Genomic DNA, 22,761 nt, shown 5'->3' on the forward strand with positions numbered 1-22,761 from the left:
TGTGACGCGGTAACAGCTGCGGCCTGAGTCACCCGGCGGGTGAGGGGAGGGCCGAGCCCCCCGCCCGGCCAAGGCCACGTGGCCCCTACCCAGAAGACGGCGCCCACCCCCGAGAGGGGAGGCCACTGGGGGCAGGACCTCGGGGTGCCTGGGGCCCTTCTGGCGTCCCCGTCCCCATACCACCTCGGACTGGGAGAGCGGGACCGAGCGGCGCCAGATTCTCTCTGGTTCAGGGAAGCGGAGGAAGCGTGTGCGAGCCAAGCAGGCGTGAGCGGCCCGGAGTCACACTCTGAGCGCCCGGACCGAGCGACCGAGCTGAGGCAAGGTGACGGAATGGTCTTCAAGAGGCCGCTTCATCCTGCACCCGGAGCCCACCTTCCGCTGGCTCCATCTCTATTGAAGCCCCCATCCCCATCCCCGAGTCGGCAGAGGGCGCTGTTAGATCCCTTGGATCGGGTGGGGTCAGAATAAACACTTCCAGAAAGTCCCTGGCCTCACATCCTGGGAGTCCCCCAACATTCTAGAATGGGTATTCCGGTCCCCCTTCTGTTAGTCCCTTTCTCCATATTCTGGGGCTCCGGAGTAGTGGGCTGAGCACGGGAAGAAGCCAGTCAATCATGACGCGCCAGAGTCTGGTTCCTCCCTCTGGGGGTGGGTTGACAAGGTGCTCCCACCACCCCCACTCCCTGATGAGCTTCTTATCGGGTGGAGGCCTGGGGGAGGACACTAAAGCAGGCATGGCATCTATCTTATGGATCTCCCATCCCATACCAGCAGGCAGCACTTCACATCCCAGGGGGCAAAGCCAGATGAGGGCTGGAAGGGGAGGTGGCGGCCTCAAGCTGCCTCCCTCCATTGTGTGCCATAGTGGACCCCAGAAGGAGCTGTGTGAACCGCCAAGGACAGAACCAGCCATTACTCCAGGCTCCCCCAAGCCTGGGCCCCACGCCCGAGGTTCTTATGGTCCTGACTTAAGAACCACTTCCTGAGTCTTAGTATGTGTACACAAAGAAGGAAAGAAACTGTTAACAGCCAAAGGAAAGAGATCTGGGCTGGGCTGAGAACCAGTTAACAGAATCACAACCTTCCAGCAAGGCACACCAAGCCCATTCTGAACCTTGCTCCCCAGTTACCACAGTAGGCAGGCAGCGGAAGAGGAGAGAAGATGCTGGAAAAAGTATTCATCTGTTTATTGTGCTGCCACTAGATGCCAGGCATGTGCTATGCACAGGAGATGGAGAGGGCGGACAAGGGAAGGAAGACAGTGGCACTGACCTCGATCAACAGACAGAGCCAAGTCCACACTGTAATAAGCAGAGACAGAAACCCCTGGTGGTAGGTGGACAAGCTCAGAGGGAGGGGCAGGTGGTATCACTGCCCCAGAGGAGAAAGAGAAAGAAGAGATTTCAGATTTCTTATCACAAAGGTGGGTGGTACTCTCTGAGATGACCTTAGAGAATAAAGAAACAAGCTCTCAGTTCCAGGGACCAGGAAAGAGCCAAGTATAAAAAAGGAATATTTTTAAAAGCCCAGGGCAGGCTGGGGTTGGCTAGCTCAAAGGGTTCAGGAAGGATGTGGTGAAAAATGGACAGGACAGTGGTCTGAAGTTAAGATTGAGAAACTTTAGATGGATAACAACCAAGTATAATGCTTGGTCTTTGATTAAATCTTTGAACAAATGAACTGTGAAAGACATTTTGAGAACAACTGGGGGAGTTTGAATATGGACTGAGAATTAGACATGAAAAAAATAATTTTGTTAGCTATGATGATGGTATGATTATATAAGAAAATTATTTTTTAAAGATGCATACTAAAATATTTAAGAGTGATGTGATAGCTGTATTTGCTTTGGGAATACTTCACTAAACAGATGCAGCAAAAAGCAGAGAGTCTAGGTGATAGGACCATTGACAGCCTAGAAGGCTATATTGGGTATTTTTTTTTTCTTTTAAGTAAACCTTATGCCCAATGTGGGGCTCAGACTCATAACCCCAAGATCAAGAGTCACATCCTCTACGGACTGAGCCACCCAGGCACGCCAATGTTCTAAAGGCAGTGGGGAATGTTCTAAAGGCAGTGGGGAATGTTCTAAAGGTGGTGGGGAGTTTTCGAGAGGTTGAACATCTTGGGGCTGGTCCTACATTGAAATGAGGAGGAATGAATGGCAGGTAGCCCAGAAGATCTTTGAGACATCACTGCCACCATCCAAGGGAGAGTTAATGAAGGCTGGAACCACAGGGTGCCTGTGTGGCTCAGTCAGCTAAGCATCCGACTCTTGATCTCAGCTCAGATCTTGATCTCAGGGTTGTGAGTTCAAATCCCACACTGGGCTCCGTGGTGGGGGTGAAGCCTACTTAAAAAAAAAAAAAGAAGGGGCGCCTGGGTGGCGCAGTCGGTTAAGCGTCCGACTTCAGCCAGGTCAAGATCTCGCGGTCCGTGAGTTCGAGCCTCGCGTCGGGCTCTGGGCTGATGGCTCGGAGTCTGGAGCCTGTTTCCGATTCTGTGTCTCCCTCTCTCTCTGCCCCTCCCCTGTTCATGCTCTGTCTCTCTCTGTCCCAAAAATAAATAAACGTTGAAAAAAAAAATTTAAAAAAAAAAAAAAAAGAAAAAGAAAAAGGAGCCTGGAACGCTGGAAAAGAGGGAAGTCTCAGTGGCATTTCAGAGGGCAAATAAAGGACTGGGTGACTGCCTACCTGTGGAAGGGGAGAGTAAGTGGGAAAAGTCCGAAACAACTCAGAGCTTCCAGACCTGGGCACCAGGGGAGGAGGTGGTGGTCACCCAAGACAGGAGGCACCCACAAGGGGCATCCAGAAATTGGAGATGTGAAACTCAGAAGAGAGGAGCAGTCAGACTAGAGATAAAAAAATGATATTTAAATTCATAGATGGATGAGGACCAGAGCAAGAGAAGAAAACAAAGAGCCTCAGGGAACTCTTATGTTTCAGGCACATGTGGGAGGGGTCAGTATCCAGTAAAGGAGCCAAAAGGAAAAGAAAGCTGTGGAGCAGGACCCCCACACTCTACCAGGCTCGGTACTGGCATTATACACATTAGCTCATTTGACCCTCAGAACAACCCTTTGAGATCTGTATGATTTGTCCTGTTTTAGAGATAGGATACTGAGATTCTATGATAGGGAATGACATGCCCAGAGTCCAAACCAATAATCACCAGTGTTAGAATCTGAACCCAGATCTCTCAGGGTTCCAAGGCCTGTGTTCTTCCACTTTTCTTTTGGGAGTTGGGAGAAAAGAGAACTTCACAGCAAGAGGAGGGACAGCGGCCAGAAGCATCAAATAGTATAGAAAGGTCAACTTGGGTGAGAAACAAGAGAAAACCGTTAGATGGGGTGGTCTTCTCCAGAGCAGTGTCAGGGCAGGATCTGGAGCACCTGCTGGGCCTGAGAAGGGAGGAGAGGGAGGTGGAGACGTCCAGGTGGGCAGGGGCAGAGCTGAGGTGAATGTCAGGAGAGGAATTCCAGATTAGGGCCAGAGAGACCCCTGGAGAACAGCCAGTGTGGTGCTGGTAGCGGGAGGACAAGAAAAGCCCACACCGAGTCAAGTTCATGGAGACAGATAGTAGAAAGTTTGTTGCCAGGGGCTGGAAGGAGGGAGGAATGGGGAGTTAGTTAGGGGTCAATGTGTTTCAGTTTGGGAAGATGAAAAAGTTCTGGAGATAGATGGCCATGATGGTTGCATACCACGGTGAATGTACTTAGAACTGTACTCTTTTTTTTTTTAAGTGTATTTATTTATTTTGAGAGAGGGAGGGGCAGAGAGAGGGAGACAGAATCCCAGCACAGAGCCCGACACAGAGCTCAAACCCACGAACCATGAGATCATGACCTGAGCAGAGATTGTCAGTTGCTTAACCAACTGAACCACTCAGGTGCTCCTGACCTGTTCTCTTAAAAATGGTTCAACTGGTAGATTTTATGTCATCTGTATTTTAACACACACGCACACGCACATGCACACACATACACACAAATGGCCTACCCCCTAGTCTGGAAAGTTGGCATATAGCCCTGTGCCCCTCTGAGTGGGGAAGCAGCTGACTGGGACCTGGCCCCTCACATCATGTCCTTCAGAGCTCCCAGCACCTACTCCAAAGGTCTGGCATCCAGATATGTCATCCAGATATGCAACTGTGGGTGCCCTGGTAGGAGAGGCCCCATGACCTGGGAGCTGCCACCTGCAGAGGCCAGTGGGGGTGGGGAGCATGAGAAAGGAGTGAGGAGACTGGGAAGGACTGGAGGAGAGAGAAGGGAAGAGAAGAGTTGAGGACAGCTAGGAGATACAGGAGAGAATAGGGGAAGAGGCATGGAAGGACGGCGGGGGAGGGGGGGGTTGGTGAGGGAAACAATACAGAGGGGAAAAGAGATGCCAGGGAAACGGTGGGGAGGAGGAAGAGGAGGAGAGGGGAGGGAGACAGAGGAACCAAAGGGTGCAGCATCAGGGCCATCCCTTTGCTAGAGAGGATAGAAAGGGTGGTGGCTAGAACTTAAGGTCAGGAGGTTGTGTCTGAATTAGGGAACTGAGACCTAAATCCAAAGGCCCCAGCTTTGGTTATAAGGGAGGCATGGGTGCTCGATGGCAGCTCCCAGACTACAGGGTTAGATCAAAACAAGGGCAAGGTCAGAGATGCCCTGGTTGGTGGAGTCACCATGGTGGCCCTCTCTGACTCCCCCAGATGCCTGGCAAGACAAGGTCACAGCACCCTAGTACCCAGGAGAACACCATCACTGCCAAAGTCACCTTACATCCTTTCTTCAAGGAAAGCGAGGCTCAGGGGCAGCCTGCAGATCCCGCAGATACCAGACACACAGACTCCGGGTGCACCCTGCCCACCTCCAGCAGGTGCCCTAAGTTCAGAGGCACTCGTGCCACACAGGCTCTGCATGGCATGAATGGGGGGACTTTGGCCAAACGTTCACACTTCCTGAGCCTCAGCTTCCTCCCCCCTTAAGTAAGAGGAAAACTACTCCCTTCCACACCTTACAGGGCAGTTGTGAGGATTGCATAAGACATTAAGGGGATCGATTTTGTTACCTTAAGGCTTTATCCTACCCTGCTTTGGGGTAACATGAGAATGAAAGTGATTTTGCTTTGAGAAATATCTGGACTCCACGCCACTTGACGTGGCCAAGGAAAGTGTTGGGAGGGACAATTCAGCCTCCTTGCATCCCTCCTTCCCACCTTGGTCTCAGCCCAGAGCCCCGTTTCAAGCCCCAGGGCCTTCCCCAGAACCCCCTCCACTGCCCAGGCTCCATCCGCAGCGCTCTGCCCCAGTTCTTGCCTGTTCCTTTCCCTGCTCCTTGGGCCGGACTTCCGGCCCCTCCTTCTCCCCAATCTTGCCTGGCTCCTGTCCCAGCCTCCTCACTGTTGCCAGTGGGGTCAATCCAGATGCTCAGCTGGTGAGTGAGCAGGGCAGGTGCCCCAGGCTGTTCATGCACAGCCTGGGCCGGGAGGTCAGCTGCTGTGTGGTTCTGGTCCAGGGCCAGCTCAGGAGGGCAGTGGTCTCCCACCTGACAATCACAGACCCACACAACTAACCAGTCCCCTGGGATGCAGCAGACATGAACATGGGAGCAACGAGAAGAGGCAATGCTGGGACGGGGTAGTTACTTCAGGTTTCTGTTCCTTGGGGCATTCCTTCATCCATCCATCTATCCATCCAGTTACTGAAAGCCTAAACCAGCCAGGCACAGGGACTATACAGAGATGAGTGAGACACAGTTCTAGTTACAGCCTGTAGGCACAGACAACAAATAGTGTGGGTAGGGGTGTGCCAAAGAGAAGCTCTGGGTGCTGGGAGCCACCTACCACAGGCTCAGGGGAGCAGAGAGCACTGAAGGCCTCGGGGAGCATTCACTCAACCTGTTCACACAGTAGACTCCTTCCCGTGGATGCAGCCTTGCAGTCCAGGGCACTAGAAGTGAGGAGAGGATGCAGGGTTGAAAGGGTGGGGGTCGCTGGCACCACCAGGCAGAGCCCAGAGCAGTCTGTCCTGCCCTCACATCTCTAATCTCTGGTTCCCATTCCCAGACCCCACCCAGACCTTCTGGCCATCCTCACACCCTCGCCATTGCTACGCACATGCGCGCGCGCACACACACCTCATTTGGCAACAACCTTGACCTTCACTGCCCCATGCTTTCTCCTAGACATTGGATTCCCTCTGAACATTCCAGCTCTCCTCACCTGGCAGCCCACCTCCTGGGTCAGCACACCCACCAGCATTCTGAAGTCCCTGGAGAAGGAGAACCGGCTTTATGCTCAGACCCCTCCTTTCCTTGGATCAGCAGGTGCCTCGTGCTGGCCAAACGGGGCACGGGGGCGGCCTTGGCCGTGGCCCCCAGCAGGACCCATGTCAGGCCTGGGCATGGAGAGGGAGCAATTGTTGAGAAAGATGGGAAAAGATGGAGAAGCCTGGGGAGACTGAGTGAAGGTGGGAAAGAGGGTGCACCTGTGAGTCTGGAGGGCTGGGCCTGCCCTAAGAGGAGCTGAAGGGGGCAGGGTAGGGTATCTTTAGGAAGAAGGCCAGTGGGCAAAGAAAGATGTGACTTCCAAATGACTCTCAGAGTTCCCCAGCTGTACTCCACCTCCACCTGCTCCCCACAAAATACAAACTCTCTGGATCCCTCCTCCCGACCTCCAACTTCTCTTCAAGGGCCTGGGGTTAAAGAGGTTAACAGGCCTGCTAGGAGATCCAGCAGGGTAATTATAGGGTTTAGAATGTGGTGTGGAAGAGGATGGTAATTACACAGTGAGGTCCTCTCTGGGGGCTTCAGGCTTTGTGGGCAGAGACCTGGGAGGAGTCCATTCCACTAACATTCCAGCCCAGAATAGTCTCCCCAAACCACATTCCCAGAGGCTCACCCTGGGAGGGCAGGAGAAGGGGGAAGCAAGCCTAGTAGGGAAGCCCCTCAGCCCCTTCCCCTCAGCAGCTTCTCAATGACCCCAGTCCCTCCCCTCCTTGGAAAGACCTGCGGTGCCAGGGAATGAGCCACTGATCCTAAAAATAGGGACTTTAGGAGGAAAAAGTGACAAGAGATGGCATTCGGGATCCTGGGTTGCTGCCCACTGACCCAGCTGTGAGGGATAAGGCAGTTTAAGTATGCGGGGTAGTCTGCGGGGAAGGGGTGCACGATGGCAGGAGTCCTCCCTCTTTATAGAGCTTCCCCAGTTCTGGTGTCTCCTGCTCCGAGAGTGGCCCAGGTGTCTCTGGCTTGAACCCTGGTGACCGGCTCCCAAGACCTCCAGTTCCTCTTCCTGAGCATGGAACAGACCCTCCACCCGAGGCTACACAAGCGCCTCTATCCTCCAGTAGCTCCTGAAACCTTACCCCTCCCCCTGGGACACCTCCTGCTTCTCTCCGGGCAGCTCGCAGCCTTCAAACCTCAATGCCTTCCCTTAGGCCCCGACCCACATTTGCCGTGAACCAGTCAGGACCTTGAAGGAGGCGGGCCTTGAAGGTTGCCTGGGTAACGCATGAGAGGGGCACCCCTGGCAGGAAGACGGTTGCTAGGGAGACCAGGACAGTGGGCGGGGCCCCAAACCCTGGTTAGCCTGTTTGGGGATGAGAAAAGATCTAAATGTCCAGATACTCTCTCCCAGTTCCTTTTCTGTGAAGCCTCCAGGGCCCCCTCCTAGGGACTGGGTCTAGGGCAGCTGGAAGTCTGAAGCTTCTGAAAGAGACCTCCCAGGGGTTAGTTCCTGCAGCTCAGGGGAACCCAACAGTAATCAAGCCTGAGAGAACTAAGGAACGAGGCAAGATGCGGGAAGGTCTGGAGAAAGAAACAAGGCTTAACGCATTATGATATAGAACTCTTGGGTTAGAAATCTAAAGTGAAAATATGCAAAGTATGCAAAGCAAAACAGCAGTTCTAGTCCCACCTCCAAGGAGCTAAAATTCCAGATTCTACCACCAGATGGCAGTCTTGCCCACTCATTGGATTAAGCCCAGTCCTGGAACTGGTGGGGAAGCCAGGAGGTGAAAATCTTTTCTGTCTCACAAGTTGTTCCTGACTCCTGCTCTCTGGCATTTGGCAGACACTCATAACTCCTCATGGCCATAAATACCCAGTTTTCTCTCCCCCCAACCCGGCTCTGACCAGATCCAGTTAGCGGGGTCCATTCATCCTTTCAAAGGAGCTAAGGAACACTTCCGTGGAAAAATTTCCTGTTGCCTTGGATCCCAGTCACAGTGTAAGGGTGATAAATTGGGGTAATAGGAATGACTAATTAACTCATTTAGAATTGTGTGTCAGGGGGAAAAAAGACTTCTGTGTCAGGGAGTTAATCCTCATAACCTTATGAAATAGGTACAATATTGTTATCCCCATCTTACGGATAAGCATAAAGAGCCAAGTTTACACAGCCAGGTAAGCAGGAGGGCTGGACCTTGAACCCAGGCAGACTGGTTCTAGTCTAGAAGCTATGTAAGAGTAACCTCCATACCACACAGAATGGTGCAGAGGTAGCTAGGAAGAGCATCTACTCTAGGCTTTGGAGTCAGGACTGGACTTTTGGAAGACATGTCTAAAATCTCTACACTGCAACCTGAAGACAGAATAAATTTGGCCAAGAGACTGGGGAGTGGGGGCAGGGGAAGTAGAAAGGGTAGTTGTTCCAAGAAGAGGAAACAATTTATGCAAAGATTCAGAGATGATCAAGAGAAAAAAGGTGAAGTCTAGCTCCAGGTTTCTGGCCTGATGATTCTTATTCAATAAAATGAAAATGTGCCTCAGCAATGGCACACTGGGGGCACATTTTCAGGGGAGAGAAGGAGTTATCTATTTATCATATTTAACTCATGATATTTGAGGTACCTTGGGACATCCAGATAGAAATATCAAGAAGGCATCTGTCTTGGAGTTTTGGCTGCTACTGTTTACCTAGTGTCATGTCCACTCTAGATGATTCCTGAGGAAAGGGGCTGAGTCATTTATCTTTGCATCTCTCGTAGACCTACCATTAGAAACATGCTTAGTGAGGAAGAGAAGGCTAGGCAGCTTCCTCCCAGGAAGGATAAGGAGGTGATACCACCTCTGCTCTCAAGGAGTTTCGCTGAGGAAATTACATCAGAGAAACATTTTGGAGAACAGGCTAGGCCAGGATATGTGGTAAAGGCAATCATTGCTCTAGGAGATCAGAAAGGAAAGAGTCACAAAGAAGAAGGAGCCCATCAAGGCCATTATTGATTGATTGATTACTATGTAATCCTCGCAGCTTGTTGCAGAGAGATGGTGTGATCCACATTTTATAGATGAAGAAACTTGATGAAATGTTGAGATGCCCGTGTCTTGGTCCAAAGCAAGAGAGAGAACAAACTGTCTAATTTACTCCATTCTGTTGCAGTCTTAGTTCCTGTTCTCCACGGAAATGGTTCATCTCTTCAAAGCTCCCCAGCTTGGTTTTCCGGATCCCTACCCAACCTTCCTGCCTCACACCTGGACCTCCAGTTTCTTCCCTCATTTCACTCCAGCTCCCAACCCAACTTTGTCCTTATGCCTAGTGTTCCATTTCAAGACATTCTCTTGGGCTCTAATCCACAGAGGAAAGCAGTGTCTCTTTTTTCTGCCTGAGAAGCCCAATAATGATCATCTCGTTACTCAATAAAACACTGTGTGTACCAGGAAGTGAGCAAGACCCAATCCCTTCAAACATTTTCAATCTACTGGTTGTCTATTGATCTCCAGGGCTCTGGACTCAAGAAATAAGCATGGGCAAACTGAGGACTGGGAAAAAGAATCCAGAACCCGAAGTCAAGCACCTCAGGAGCATTTTAGCTCTCTTTCACTCTGCCCTCTAGCTGTACCCAGAGTCACACCTGCAAGCTAGGGCTGGTCCCACATCTGGGTTTCTCCCTTTGCAACTTGCTGTCTCCAACTCAAGGAGGCTGAGGGCAGACTTCTCTCTCATTCTCTGCAATCACAAGAGCCTTCTCAGACTTCTAAGACCCTGCAGATGCAACAGTGTAGCTAGGAATTCAGAGTCCCAGATTCCTCTGCAAGCAAGTGGTCTCCCGCATGCTTCCTCTACTCCTCCCCCAGTCCCAGTGGTCCCCAGTGGTCCATAGTTCCTGCCTTTTTCCAGCCTGCTGACTCCTTTATCCCTTTCAGGCCTCAATTTCAGGCTCACACTCTTCCCAGCTCTAAGACTCCCTCTTGTATCAGGGCTTCCCACCACCTCCCCAACTGCTCAGATTGTCCCTGTTCTCTTTCTCTCCTAGTCTCTCTTGCTACCCCCATGTCCCTTCCCTCCATTTCACTGTTCCTGAGCCCCTAGGGAGCCTAGCCTGATGCTTCCCTCCATGGCTTCTGGAAACATTTTATTTGGGCTACCTCTGGTAGCTGGGGTTCCTCTGGGTTCAAATTCTCTACCTCCTCTCCCTTGGGCTCTCCATACTCCCACCAAGGCTGACCCTGTCACTGTGCTGTCTCTCCTTCCCTTGCCGAGTCTCTGTCTTCTTATCTCTGCCTTCCTCTGATCTTCTGTGCCTGCCTCCTCAGGGGCTCCCTTGGCATCTCCCAAGCCTCCCTTTCTAGATTTCTCTCCCTCTCCTTCTTTCCTGGGGCTCTGGTCTCTGTCCCATCAGTTCCTCTGCCCCGGTTCCCATCTCTCTGTATCCCTGACCTCTTGCGGTCTGGCTCCATAGACCTCCATCTCTTCCCTCGGTCTGGCCATACTTCTCTCCTCTCTCTGGTCTCTCTCCCCTGTCTTTGTCCCTGATTCTCCCCCCTCTAACTGTCCCACTAGTTCTACCAGTCTCTTTCCTTCTCTGTCTCTGTCTCTCTAGCTAAGTCTCTCCTCTCTCTGTCTTCTCCCCTCTGTCTTCTCCCCCCTTTGTCTCTCTTTCCTCTTGCTGCTGCTCTTCCTCACTGTCTCTTGATCTGTCTCCTACGTCTTTATCTCTCTGTCTCTCCTTGGTCTCTCTGACTCTGACTTTCTCTTTCTCTCCATTCCTCTCCCTCACCCCAGTATCTCTGTCTCTTCATCTCTCTCTGGGCCCTCGCTCCCTCTCTCTCTCTCTCTCTCTCTCTCTCCCTCCCTCTCTCTCTCTTTTCCTCGGCTCTCTCCGGCTCCCTCTCTCGCCTCGGATGACAGCGCTGCCTCTTTTGTTGGCTCCGCAGCCAATCGCGGCCGCTGACGACACGGGGGCCGGGGCTATAAAGGGCCTGGCCCGGGCTCGGGCCCCCCCAGCCGCCCGCCCCGGCCGCCCGCCCGCCCCGCCCGCGCGCCCGCCGCCCCCGGCCCCCCCGGCCCCCCCTCGGCCGGGCAGCCCCCAATCCCGCGCCGCCCGGACCCCCTCCTCCTCCCTCCCTTCTCCCTCCGCCCCCTCCCTGCGGGACTCCGGCGTCCCCGCCCCCCAGTCCTCCCTCCCCTCCCCTCCAGCATGGTGCTCGCGGCCCCGCTGCTGCTGGGCTTCCTGCTCCTCGCCCTGGAGCTGCGGCCCCGGGGGGAGGCGGCCGAGGGCCCCGCGGCGGCGGCGGCGGCGGCGGCGGCGGGGGCCGGGGGGGAGCGCTCGAGCCGGCCGGCCCCGTCCGTGGCGCCCGAGCCCGACGGCTGCCCCGTGTGCGTGTGGCGGCAGCACAGCCGCGAGCTGCGCCTGGAGAGCATCAAGTCACAGATCCTGAGCAAACTGCGGCTCAAGGAGGCGCCCAACATCAGCCGCGAGGTGGTGAAGCAGCTGCTGCCCAAGGCGCCGCCGCTACAGCAGATCCTGGACCTGCACGACTTCCAGGGCGACGCGCTGCAGCCCGAGGACTTCCTGGAGGAGGACGAGTACCACGCCACCACCGAGACTGTCATTAGCATGGCTCAGGAGAGTAAGTGGGCGGCGGGGCGCGAGCAGTGGGGTGCTGGCTCGGGCTCCGGGAAAGTGAGCGCCTCCCGCTCTGAAGCGGGGCGCTCGCGGCTGCTCTGGCCCAGAAGCCTTTTCTGCGAAAACTTGACTGATTGGGGGACGGGGGCTGCTCCGTAGAAGTTTTTTGAGCGGTGGAGATGGGCTGCGGAGTTGTATGCACACTCCGTTCCCTGAGGTGGGAGGGCAAACCGAGAGGGTTGCGAGATACTGCCTTCCACCCCGTGTGTGCGAAAAAAGACCCGTGTTGCGGGGAGACTGGGGAAGCTGGGGCCCATTCGCAGCGGAGTGGAAGGGGCAACAGCTCAGTCCTGAGGGGCGATGGTGGAGAGGCTGGAGAACCGAATCGGGACGCTTCGGGACCCCCGCAGTCCCTAGCGGGCTGCGGTGCTCTCTGCCTCCCAATAGCCTTGGCACCAACTCTCCACCCTTTCCACACCTGACACCGCAGCGCGCCCACTTGAGCTGCAGAGAACTGAGCGCTCTTCTCCCTCCAGCAGGAGTGAGGTCCCAGAGCCCCGTGTCTCTCCTGGCAGCCCAACTGGCACTCATTTCACCCAGAGCCCTTCTGACACCAGGTCTCCCAAGGGGCTGGAAAAGCTGTGTCTTCTCCGTACTGACCGAGCTCAGAGAACTCAACTCTTGCGCTAGGGCTAAGGGCACCCCTTTGGCTACTCAAAGCTTATCGTTCCTTTCCATATTCACCCGCCTTTACTAGAAACCGGATTTGAGGAGAGAGAGGGAGACCTAGGGAAAAAAAGAAAGAAATAGATAAGGAGGGAGGGGGAACCCAGGCATTCAAGCCCCTGGCCAAACGGAAGATGAACATGTTAATAGACTTGAGCTGCTTTGAAATTTTATGGCCTGGAAAATCCAGGCCAACCCCCCCCCCCCACCCAGCTCTCCCTAGGGTCAGATGACTCCCTTTCCCCTCCCCCACTGAGGTCCCTTCACCCCTTCCCCGCTCCAACTCCAGGGAACCAGGCCCTCTCTTACTCCCTAGTGGTTTGGCAAAGTCACTCCCCCCACCCCACAGTTTGGTTTTATGGCTCTGAACAGAAGGGGGGGGGACTGGTTTATTGGCAGATGGGTCATAAAAAGCTGGGGGCTGAGGTGGAGTCCTAGTAGCCCACCCCATGGGAGAAGCAGGAACCCAGGTGTGCTTCTGGGAGGCTGAGTGCCTCATACTGCCACCAGTCTTTCTGCAGACCCTAACTCCACAATACTTGGCCAGGCCATAAAGAAAAGAAAACCCAAATGACTAGGAAACTTGCTGAGGAGGGTGGTGGTGGTGGTGAAGAAAGCCTGGGATCTGTCTGGGTTCCTCAGTCTCCCTTGTGTTCCTGAGGTTTCTGCTTTACAGAAGCTAGGGTCAGTCTAAGATTGACTGAAGGCAGGGGTGGGGGTGGGGATTCTAGGAAACAGTTGTAGAGGAATTCTGAAAAAGAGTTTGCTGGAAGAAGATGAAGGGTACAGAGGGAAAAGGTACTCTGGTCCCTGTGGTATAGTGTGTGTAAGGAGTTTCAGAATGGGTGATGGACCTTCCCCTTGCCTTTCTCCATCCTTAGCATCTCTTAACCAACGGACTCGAGCCCAGAGTTAGTCGTGGTAAAGGGGGTGCAGGAAGTGAAGGCACTCTGTGCTTGCATCGGGAAGTGCAGGTTAGGCTGGGGTGAGGGGGGGTGCAGGGAAGAACACCAGTAGGTGGGGTTCTTCCCGAACTTCCGCCCTCTTTTCACTTAAGGATAACTAGGGAACTAGGTCTCCAGCCAGGTATTGTACGTCCCCTTTAAGAGCAAAGCTGAGCTCTTATGAGAGGGAGGGGGAGCGGAGGGGAAGGGAGGGAGAGAGGGGAAAAGGAAAAAGAGACTTTTATAGTCTAATCCCCAGGGACCCGCTTTAATAAGAGACTTGTGCTCTGCTAATCGGGGGAGGTGTTTGTCAGCAGAGATGGCCTCCGCTCCCCTCCCCCTTCCTCCCCTCCCCCTTCCTCCCCTCCCCCAGCCCTCAGCCCTGGACCCCAGCCCCCACCTCTCCTAGGCTGCAGTGCCTGCCCTAGTTCCCTCCACCCTCTCAGGCTCTCCCACCCCAGCCTTCATCCTGGGAACCCAGCCCCCTTGCCCTTCTGGGAGCCAAGCCCAGCCCCTCAGTTTCTCTCTGCTCTCATACACCAAGAGGCCCCTGCCCTCTCAGCCCAACCTCCTGCCCCTAGGCCTTCCAGCCTGGGTAAGGAGAGTGTGTAAGGGGGTTGGGGGGGGGGGCGGTGGAGGAGGAGGTGGTGAGCTGGGAGGGGGTTGGGCTTTTGCTGAAAATAGTGCAATGACCTCTCTCCAGACCAGCACCGCCTACTAAACCTGACCTGCTGCCTGCCATCAACCCGATCAATCCAACACAGATGTGGCTCCTTCCCCTCCCCTTGGGAGCTGGGCCTATGTGTGTGTTGGGGACTCTCCCAAGCCTCTTGTTTCCCTCTGTGGCACTACCTGCTTCTCCTTTGTTCCTCTCTCTGTATCCTTCTATCCTTTCTCTTTACCCCACAGAGCTTACTACCTTCCTCCTTTCACTTTTTAGCCTCCACCTATTCCTTTTGCATTCCCCCTTCTCTCCCAGTGTTCTTCAACTCCCAAGCTTATTTCTTCTCCCCCTACCATGATCTTCCCCTCTCCCTTCCTCCTCTCCTCCAGTTCTCTTGCCTGTCTTTTTCAGCCTGCCTTCATCTCTAACAGTCTCTTCTCTGTTCTTATCTCTCTCACCACCTCCAGTCTCTCTCCTGTCTCTTCTCCTTTCCCTTTTCTTTCTCCATCCATCTTGGCCCCGTCCCCTTGTAGTACCAATTGTCCCACATCCACTGGGGGAAGAAGGGGACGGTGATTCCCTGGGGTATCTGTCTGAAGAAACCAAAGACTTCGAGGGATGGGGCCCTAGTGCCCAATTCTCCATTTCTAAACCTTGGGTCAGCTTACGTAGGGCAGTATGTTTAGAGTTTACAAAACTAACAATAAACCACCATTTACTGAGAAGCTACTACTATTTTCATTCTTTATTTAATGCTGAGCACTCCTATGAAACAAGAATTATTATCTGTATCCCTGAGATATTTGGTGGGTAAGGTCAGATACAGGTTAATGAGAAGTCAAGCAGTGATCAAACCCACTTTGATTGTAGTCAAAGAACAGTGTTTCAATGCCAGGAAGAACTTTTAGGCCCTTGCCTGTATAATATAAGATTTGAAGTTTCAGGAGTTCATTCAGCATGCATTTATTGAACACTGCTTGGTATTATGGGAGGCATTAAAGCTACAACAGGGAGCAAAACAGACACAGTATTGACAAGTGTCCACCCTCATGGAGATTAATAGCTAATAGTGAAGACAGGTGGGAAAATAAGACAACCTTATGAAATTAGGCATAGTAAGTAGCCCCATCTCACCAACAGCTTCCCCACCCCAGCTACTCTCTGAATCTCTACTCCCTGAACCCTCCCTTGAATACTGGCACTACAGCTCCAGCAGGAGGATAACTGGGAGGACTACCAGTGCCCTAGGACCTCAGAGAAGAACCAAGGGAAAGGAAGCTACCAGAGGAATTTTGTGTCTCATTCCTGAATATATGAAGATCGTAGAACACTTTCCTCGCTTCACTTGGAAGACCCTCCTCCTGGGGGGAGAGGGGGGGCGGGCGGGGATGGGGCAGTGCTGATGGGAGACAATAGATGCTAAGTCCTCCATGATATTGCAGAACTCAAGACCTGGGCATGATACCTAAGGTCCTGGACTTCCTGCTCATAATTACATAGCTCTGGACACTCATGCCTCTTTTTCTCTCAGTTTGTTTAGAATGAGAAACATTATTTAGGGCATTTCCAACTGACTTAAGAGCTCAGAAAGCGGAACTGAGAGGAACTGAAATGGAAGCAAAGGCAGATGCTGAGGATCAGCCATTAGACCCAAGAAGGGTCAATTTATAGTCCAGAATAAGGGGTAATGGGCCAAAATGTAAAGTTGAGATGTTAAACCTTTGTAAAGACTTATTGGCCTTGGACTGAGAAACCAAAAGAAACTAGGGGGAGAAAAGAAGACTGATTCCAGTTGATCTGATGTGTTGAATATTGCTGATGCTTTTGGGCAGTAGGAGTAAACAACATGGAGGTAGTTTTTCCCTTCCTCAAAAGTTGAGGCAGTATGGTGATGATGAGGAAGAAGCAGCTCAGGAAGCTTGTTCTCAGGTTTAAGGGACTGGAGAGTCAGATGCACAGGAAGTACTTGAGTAGCTCCATTCTTCTGAGTATATTATTTCTAGCATGAATGGTACAAGAAGCCTAAGATGCTTCTTGGTTTACCTCATGGAATACATTTAGCCCCTGTTCCCTACCTGGACCCTGGTTATCCACCCTCAAGACCATCTGGTTGGGGGTGGGGGCTGTGCCAGGCTCCACCTGGCCACCATACAACACAGAGCAGAAATGGGGCAAGGTGCCATGAGGACAGCAGGTGTGATATGAGGTTTGGCTTCTATGAAGAGCATCAAAAGTTCAGAAAAATTTGGAGCCCTACATGCTGGGGGGCAGGGGGTGCAGTTGGAGGAATGGAAGGCTGCAGGTGGAAGGGGATATCCCTGATAGCTATCTGTGCAGGTTATCTGGTAGAGGGGATTGTGTGTACTGGGGCAAATGGATGCAGATCAGTAAGGCCTGAGAGAGATATCCTATAGGGAAATAAAGGAGGCACTGTTCTGAGTACCAGTGACATAGTAGTCAACAAGACAAACACGAGAAGGGTAAAGAACTGGACAACTCAGGAGGAGTTTTCCAAGTTGTCAATGCCACCCAGGGCTGCTGATGCCCTTCATAAATACCCTTTGCTGATGCTGTGTCCCCTTCTCTCTTATCAGCGGACCCTGCGGTGCAGACAGATGGTAGCCCTCTCTGCTGCCATTTCCACTTCAGCCCCAAGGTGATGTTCACAAAGGTACTGAAGGCCCAGCTGTGGGTGTATCTGCGGCCCGTGCCCCGCCCAGCCACAGTCTACCTGCAGATCTTGCGACTGAAACCCCTAACTGGGGAAGGGACTGCAGGGGGAGGGGGCGGAGGCCGGCGTCACATCCGTATCCGCTCACTCAAGATTGAGCTGCACTCACGCTCAGGCCACTGGCAGAGCATCGACTTCAAGCAAGTGCTACACAGCTGGTTCCGCCAGCCACAGAGCAACTGGGGCATCGAGATCAACGCCTTTGATCCCAGTGGCACAGACCTGGCTGTCACCTCCCTGGGGCCGGGAGCTGAGGGGCTGGTGAGCAGGGAGCTTGAGATGGTGTCAGATATGTGTAACCTGGTCCTGAGGAGGTGGGATGTTGGAAAAGGTAGACCAGGGATGAGAAGGGCTGGGGACCAGCATTATTTCTCTTGGGCCAGGAGCTGGTTCTAGAGGAGCAGTTTTGGGGGATTGGGTGGGGAGTGGCAGCTAGTGTTTTTCAGATACAAGCCAGACAACAGCTGAAGATTGGATTTGGGGTGAAGTGTGAGTTAATGGGAGATCCAAGAGAACACAAAAATGGGCTGTTGATGAGGCCTGGGGCCAAGGGGCTGATCAGGGTCAGGTTGCCAGGAGAGGGGGAATTCAAGAAGTGAGTTGAAGGACAGATAGCTAGCTTACAAGGAGAGAGGGTAGAAGATATGGGGTATGGGAGCAGAGGAACAGCTTAGAAGGCAATGGTCTCTGTTCTGATGCCCCTGTTGAAGGGCAGGTGAGAAAGGAAAGGGAGTAGGAACTCTTCAGGGCTCTATCATATCTCTTTCTCCTCTCCCTCATCCCCAGCATCCTTTTATGGAGCTTCGGGTCCTAGAGAACACAAAACGGTCCCGGCGGAACCTGGGCCTGGACTGCGATGAGCACTCGAGTGAGTCCCGCTGCTGCCGATACCCCCTCACAGTGGACTTTGAGGCTTTTGGCTGGGACTGGATCATCGCGCCTAAACGATACAAGGCCAACTACTGCTCCGGCCAGTGCGAGTACATGTTCATGCAAAAGTATCCGCACACCCACTTGGTGCAACAGGCTAATCCAAGAGGCTCTGCTGGGCCCTGCTGTACTCCCACCAAGATGTCCCCAATCAACATGCTCTACTTCAATGACAAGCAGCAGATTATCTACGGCAAGATCCCTGGCATGGTGGTGGATCGCTGTGGCTGCTCCTAAGGTGGGGGACAGAGGATGCCTCCCCCATAGACCCTACCCCTAGACCCCCAGCCCTGATCCCCATGCCCCCAGGCCCTTGAGCTCCCTCCACCTCTTCCCATGAACATCACACCTTGTTCCCTGCCCAAGCAGTGTGCAATACAACAGAGGGAGGCAGGTGGGGATTGATGGGTGAGGGGTTTGGGGGACAGGGGGAAGAGGGGGCATGGTCAGGTGGGGAGTGTTTGAGGTTTGCAAGTGAGAAGGTTTGGCAAGAAGACAGAGAGATGTAGAGACAGAGGTAGAGCAGAGGGATAGAGACAGAGGAACAAAAAGAGCAGCAGTGAGAAGGCAAAGGGAGAGAGAGGCAGAAGAGACAGAGACCAGGCAGAGATAAAAGATGAGAAAGAGGCTGAAATGGAGTAAGAGAAAGCCCCACACCCAGCCTCCTTTCTTCCACTGGCAAGGTGGGGGCTTGGTATGGTTTGGGGAGATCCCCTGACTACCATTCTCAGTAGGAGGAAATAAAAAATCCATTCTTAGCTTCTTCCCTTTCTCCCTCCAGCAGTGGCCAGGGGAAGGGAAGCGAGGGCAGGGGCAAAAGTAAGGATTTTGGAATTTTATTTATTTATTTATTGTGACTTTTCATTTTTTGGTATTTGGCTTTACTGAAATAGAAGGGCCCCTGCCCACTGTGCCCCATTTCTCCCTTATTACCCACCTACCCACCCACTGTTCTCCCTCAATACCCACCTACTTAAGCACTTGTATAAAGCCTCCAGGGTTGGGAATGGGAGTAGAGGGCAAGAGGGCTAACACATGGAAGTTTCCAACCCATAATCACCCAACTTAACCTTCCTGAGCCAAATGGGTTGAACTGAATTCCAGCAGTCATGGAAACTGGTAAGAGGTTAGGGTTTAGGAGCTGGGGGTGGGGAGAAGGGGAGGGGAGCACCCTCAACATTCAGGATCTGTATGAGAGCCACTAAATTAACCCTCATATCCACCCTCATAGTCCTGAGTTATTTAGCCAGAGGGTGTGGCCCACATATGCCCAAATTCCCCCCAGCTAAGAGAGAGACCAAAGAGCCTGTGGAATACCCCTACTCCCAGCCTCTATCTTCAGGTCAATAAAAAAAGTATAGAGATCCCAGAGTCCCAGGTCTGGGAAGGGTTAGGAGGAGTCAAGAAATGAGTAGTAAGAAGGTTGAAGGTTACAGGGCATTTGAATCCAAATCACTGCTCTGGGCTAGGGAATAGAGCCAGCAGACCAAGATGGAAGGGATTCTGGAGGGGGGACATTCTAGTTCCTCCAAACCCAAAGCTCAGGGTGGAAGGGGGGAGAACAAGGGAGCAGAGTGTCTATAATTATTTTTATCTTTTATTTTTGGAATCTAGCAGTACCTGGCAGCAGGGAGGGGACAATACAATGGGGAAGGAAAAAGCATCTGACAAGGCCAGTTAGAGCAGAGGATTAGAAGGATGGAGACTCCCTGGTTTGGAAGGCTAGGAAACAGGCAGGGACTTGTTGCCACTCCAAGTCACTAGCTGGGCCTATTCATTCCTCCCATAATCCTGACCCACCATCCTCTGGACTCACTGTGCCTCAGTTTCTTCCCCTCGATGGAATGAGAAATAGCAGCACCCGCCACAGCCAAGAGATGAATTCTGAGCACTTACCACGGGCACTTTATGGACATAAAATACCTCTCGCTGTGGGACAGATAACCAGGGCACCAGAGTAGTGGTGAAGAGATGTGAGGCTTAGAGGAGTCACAGGCTTCAGAGTACAAGTTCCCCTCTGCCTCCCAGCTGGACAGTGTGCCTGAAGCCAAGGAGTTGAGATTCTCCTGATCCACACCCTATCCATACCTCACCACAGACCTCTTGGCTCCAGGCAAGAGCCTAGAGGATGTCAGGAGAGGAGATAAAGAACCTTCAGCGAAACTGTCACTCTAAGTAGAGCCAGCAGTTATGGGTCTGATGCAAACAGTACTGGACTAAAGCCCGGCCTGGAGAGATGACCTGGAAGGCCTGTTCTTCCCGAGTATGACTCTCCTGACTGGCCCAGTTAGAAGGGGCAAAGGTATGTGACCACCCTTGGGAAGGTGATGTTGGTGAGCTTTAGTATCTTCTGCCCATTCCCATAGTGAAAAAATGAGATGAGGTGTTTTGGTACAGGAATGGGCAAGGGCTGTTAAGTATTTCAACTCGCCTCCCATATAACAGCTATGCTAACCCCCAGCCTCTCCTCTCTGGCCCTGTTCTTCATCCTTCCTTCTACCCCAATCTTGGAGAACAAGATACACCTGACAACACCATTCACATTTCCTTGGTTGAAGGAGAGGAACAGAGAAGTGAAGAACAGAAGATGCCTCCTCCAAGATCAAATGCTCCGGTCTCCTGATCTTGGCACAGGGTGGGGGTTAGGCAATAGACATCAGGTGACTTCCCTCTACAAATTCTAGAGAGCTGGAGCATTAGACTTGGGGGACACTTAGACTATGCCACTTTAACACCACCAAATAATGACCTTTGTTGGGGGAGGGTCTTTTTCTTTTGAACATAAATGTAAGAGTTGAAATCTCATTTCCTTGGTCCCCCTCACCCCCAAAGAGGCATGGGGTTAAAGAGGCTTGGAGGCACAGTCCAGCAACCTAGTGGGAACTAGCACCCCCTCTCCCACTTTATGTTGTGTGTGGACCTGGCCAGTGCCCCTCTGATCATAAGTAGTGTAATTATTATTTACTTTGTGTATTTGTTACACCATGTGTGTGATTGCCTTTGTTTGTTAAGGGTGACTGAGGAGTATGGGGATGACAGGGGCACTGGAATGCCGGGAAAGGACTTCTTCACTGAGATCAAGGCTTCCTGGAGGGAACCATTGCAAAAAGGCCATCTGGCAGTTTTCAAGTTATGTGACAGAGGGCAAGGATGGCCATAGGGTGCTCTGAGTTTTGGGATGGTCACATGACACAATCCAGCACTTGAACCTGAAAAAAAAAATAAATAAAAGCAGTCAAAGAGTTTAGAATTCAGTGATGAACTCTTCTCCCTAATCAAGCGCCACATTTATTTATCGGAGACCAGGAACAAAAGAGGCTCTGACAGGATGAAACCTTGTGTTCAAAGAAGATGGGGGTTGGGGGTGGTGGTGGTTTTGGGAGCAAAAAAAACATTAGGGGTATTTGGGATGAGGGTGGGGACATATATAGTCCAACGGAGGATGGGCAGAGAATGGGAAAGGGAGGGGACCTGCAACAACTCCTCTCTGGATAACTTGATCCAAAACAGTCCCAAAGATTACCAAAACCCTCTTCTAGGCTCACACTAACAGAAGATCTGTAGGTTCTCTTAAGATGATCCAGCTAATATCTGTCCCATTCTCCTACAGTTTCCTGATCCTAGGTTTCCTCAACAAAGTTTCACCAAAATCCACAAACCAAACCAACATAGCCTTCAACTTGTAAATGTACCAAGATGATTCAGCATCTTAAATAGTCTTTCTCTGATTCAACCATAAAAATGTCTCCCATGTACCTAGAACAAAAGAATATTGCCTAATTCACATTTAAAAAGCAAGCAAACAAACAACAACAAAAAACAAAGGAAAGCTCCTATCACATCAACCTGATCTGTAATAGGGGCCAGGGCCACTGTGGGTTCAGTGTGCCACCATGTTTTTCCTGTCCTGTCAGTTCTGTCAGTAGACTGACCCCACCTCAGACCAACTACAACAATAAGGTTGAAAGAGGATGAAAGTGCTACATACTGTATTTTCCCAAGGAACTGCTTTATCCACACCTACTCCTAGATTTTGGCTTGAGCTAAAAATAGGTTTTCTCTCTCATCACTCATTTCCTATGTTGAAAGGACACCTAGAAGAGATTGCCGGATGACTTTTATCCCCAAACAACCCCCCACCCAATGCATGAGTAGCTATCCTAGTCTCTTCCTTGGCCCATTTTTAGGATGCCAGGGCCCCATGCTAAGAACCAGCAAGCAGTGGCATTTATAGCTTCTGATCCTTAGTGAGGCAGAGGCAGGGAAGTCAATGCCCCAGGCCACAAGGTCAGCTTTCCTGCCCCTGAGCTGGAGTATGGGAGCAATTAGGACTCCCACCTCTTCCCACCCTCAGAATCCCTACATGCATCTACACATGCAGCGCTTGAGCACATACACTCACAAACACAGTCAAATGAATCTACTCAGCTCCCTCCCTACCCTCTGGCTGGAACCTACTCAGGGAAAAGAAATATTTCCACTGTAAGTCACCTAGTAAAATTGAGTTTACTGAATGATTACTATGCAAACTATGGTAAACAAATTGTGCTGAGTACATAATCTATTATCAATTTTCATAGGGTCGCTACTGGGTAGTCTGGAAAGTCATGGAATGATTTGCCCAGTCTGAGCCAGTAGAATTAGTATGGAGGAATGAGGAATTACATCTAAGTAGTTGCTACACAATATTCCACTCTAATCTGTTCTAGTAATAGTAATCTGAGAGGCAGAAAAACTAAAGGCAGGGAAAGAAAAGGACAAGAAAATTTTTTCTTTATTTCTAAAGAGAAAGCTGGGATCACCCTGAGCACAAAGGGTATGCAAAGGTATGAAACCTGCCATTATTTTTCAATCCCTTTGAAAGTAAAAAACAAGAATGTGGACATGTAGCAAGAGGGGGAGGTTAGATTTTAGTGGATTTCAAGAATCAGAGG

The 22,761-nt window shown here is 51.9% G+C and overlaps 2 protein-coding genes across 2 annotated transcripts in view; one reads left to right on the plus strand and one right to left on the minus strand.

The window, feature by feature from the left end:
• The first annotated feature begins 11,308 nt into the window (after window positions 1-11,308).
• GDF11 (growth differentiation factor 11) lies at window positions 11,309-21,074 on the plus strand. The gene is made up of 3 exons (XM_030322851.1): window positions 11,309-11,836; window positions 16,761-17,158; window positions 17,684-21,074. Exons 1-3 carry the CDS (start codon window positions 11,404-11,406, stop codon window positions 18,062-18,064), a joined length of 1,212 nt encoding a protein of 403 aa, XP_030178711.1. The 5' UTR covers window positions 11,309-11,403; the 3' UTR covers window positions 18,065-21,074.
• The window catches only part of LOC115519108 (SAP domain containing ribonucleoprotein), a 55,874-nt gene continuing 52,527 nt past the window's right edge, over window positions 19,415-22,761 (minus strand). The window contains exon 12 of the transcript XR_003970400.1: window positions 19,415-21,036. The gene's annotated coding sequence lies outside the window, so the exon portion shown is untranslated. The remainder of the gene's footprint in view (window positions 21,037-22,761) is intronic.

The sequence above is a fragment of the Lynx canadensis genome, chromosome B4 (genome assembly GCF_007474595.2).
Source record: "Lynx canadensis isolate LIC74 chromosome B4, mLynCan4.pri.v2, whole genome shotgun sequence".
Classification (NCBI taxonomy): Eukaryota; Metazoa; Chordata; class Mammalia; order Carnivora; family Felidae; genus Lynx; species Lynx canadensis.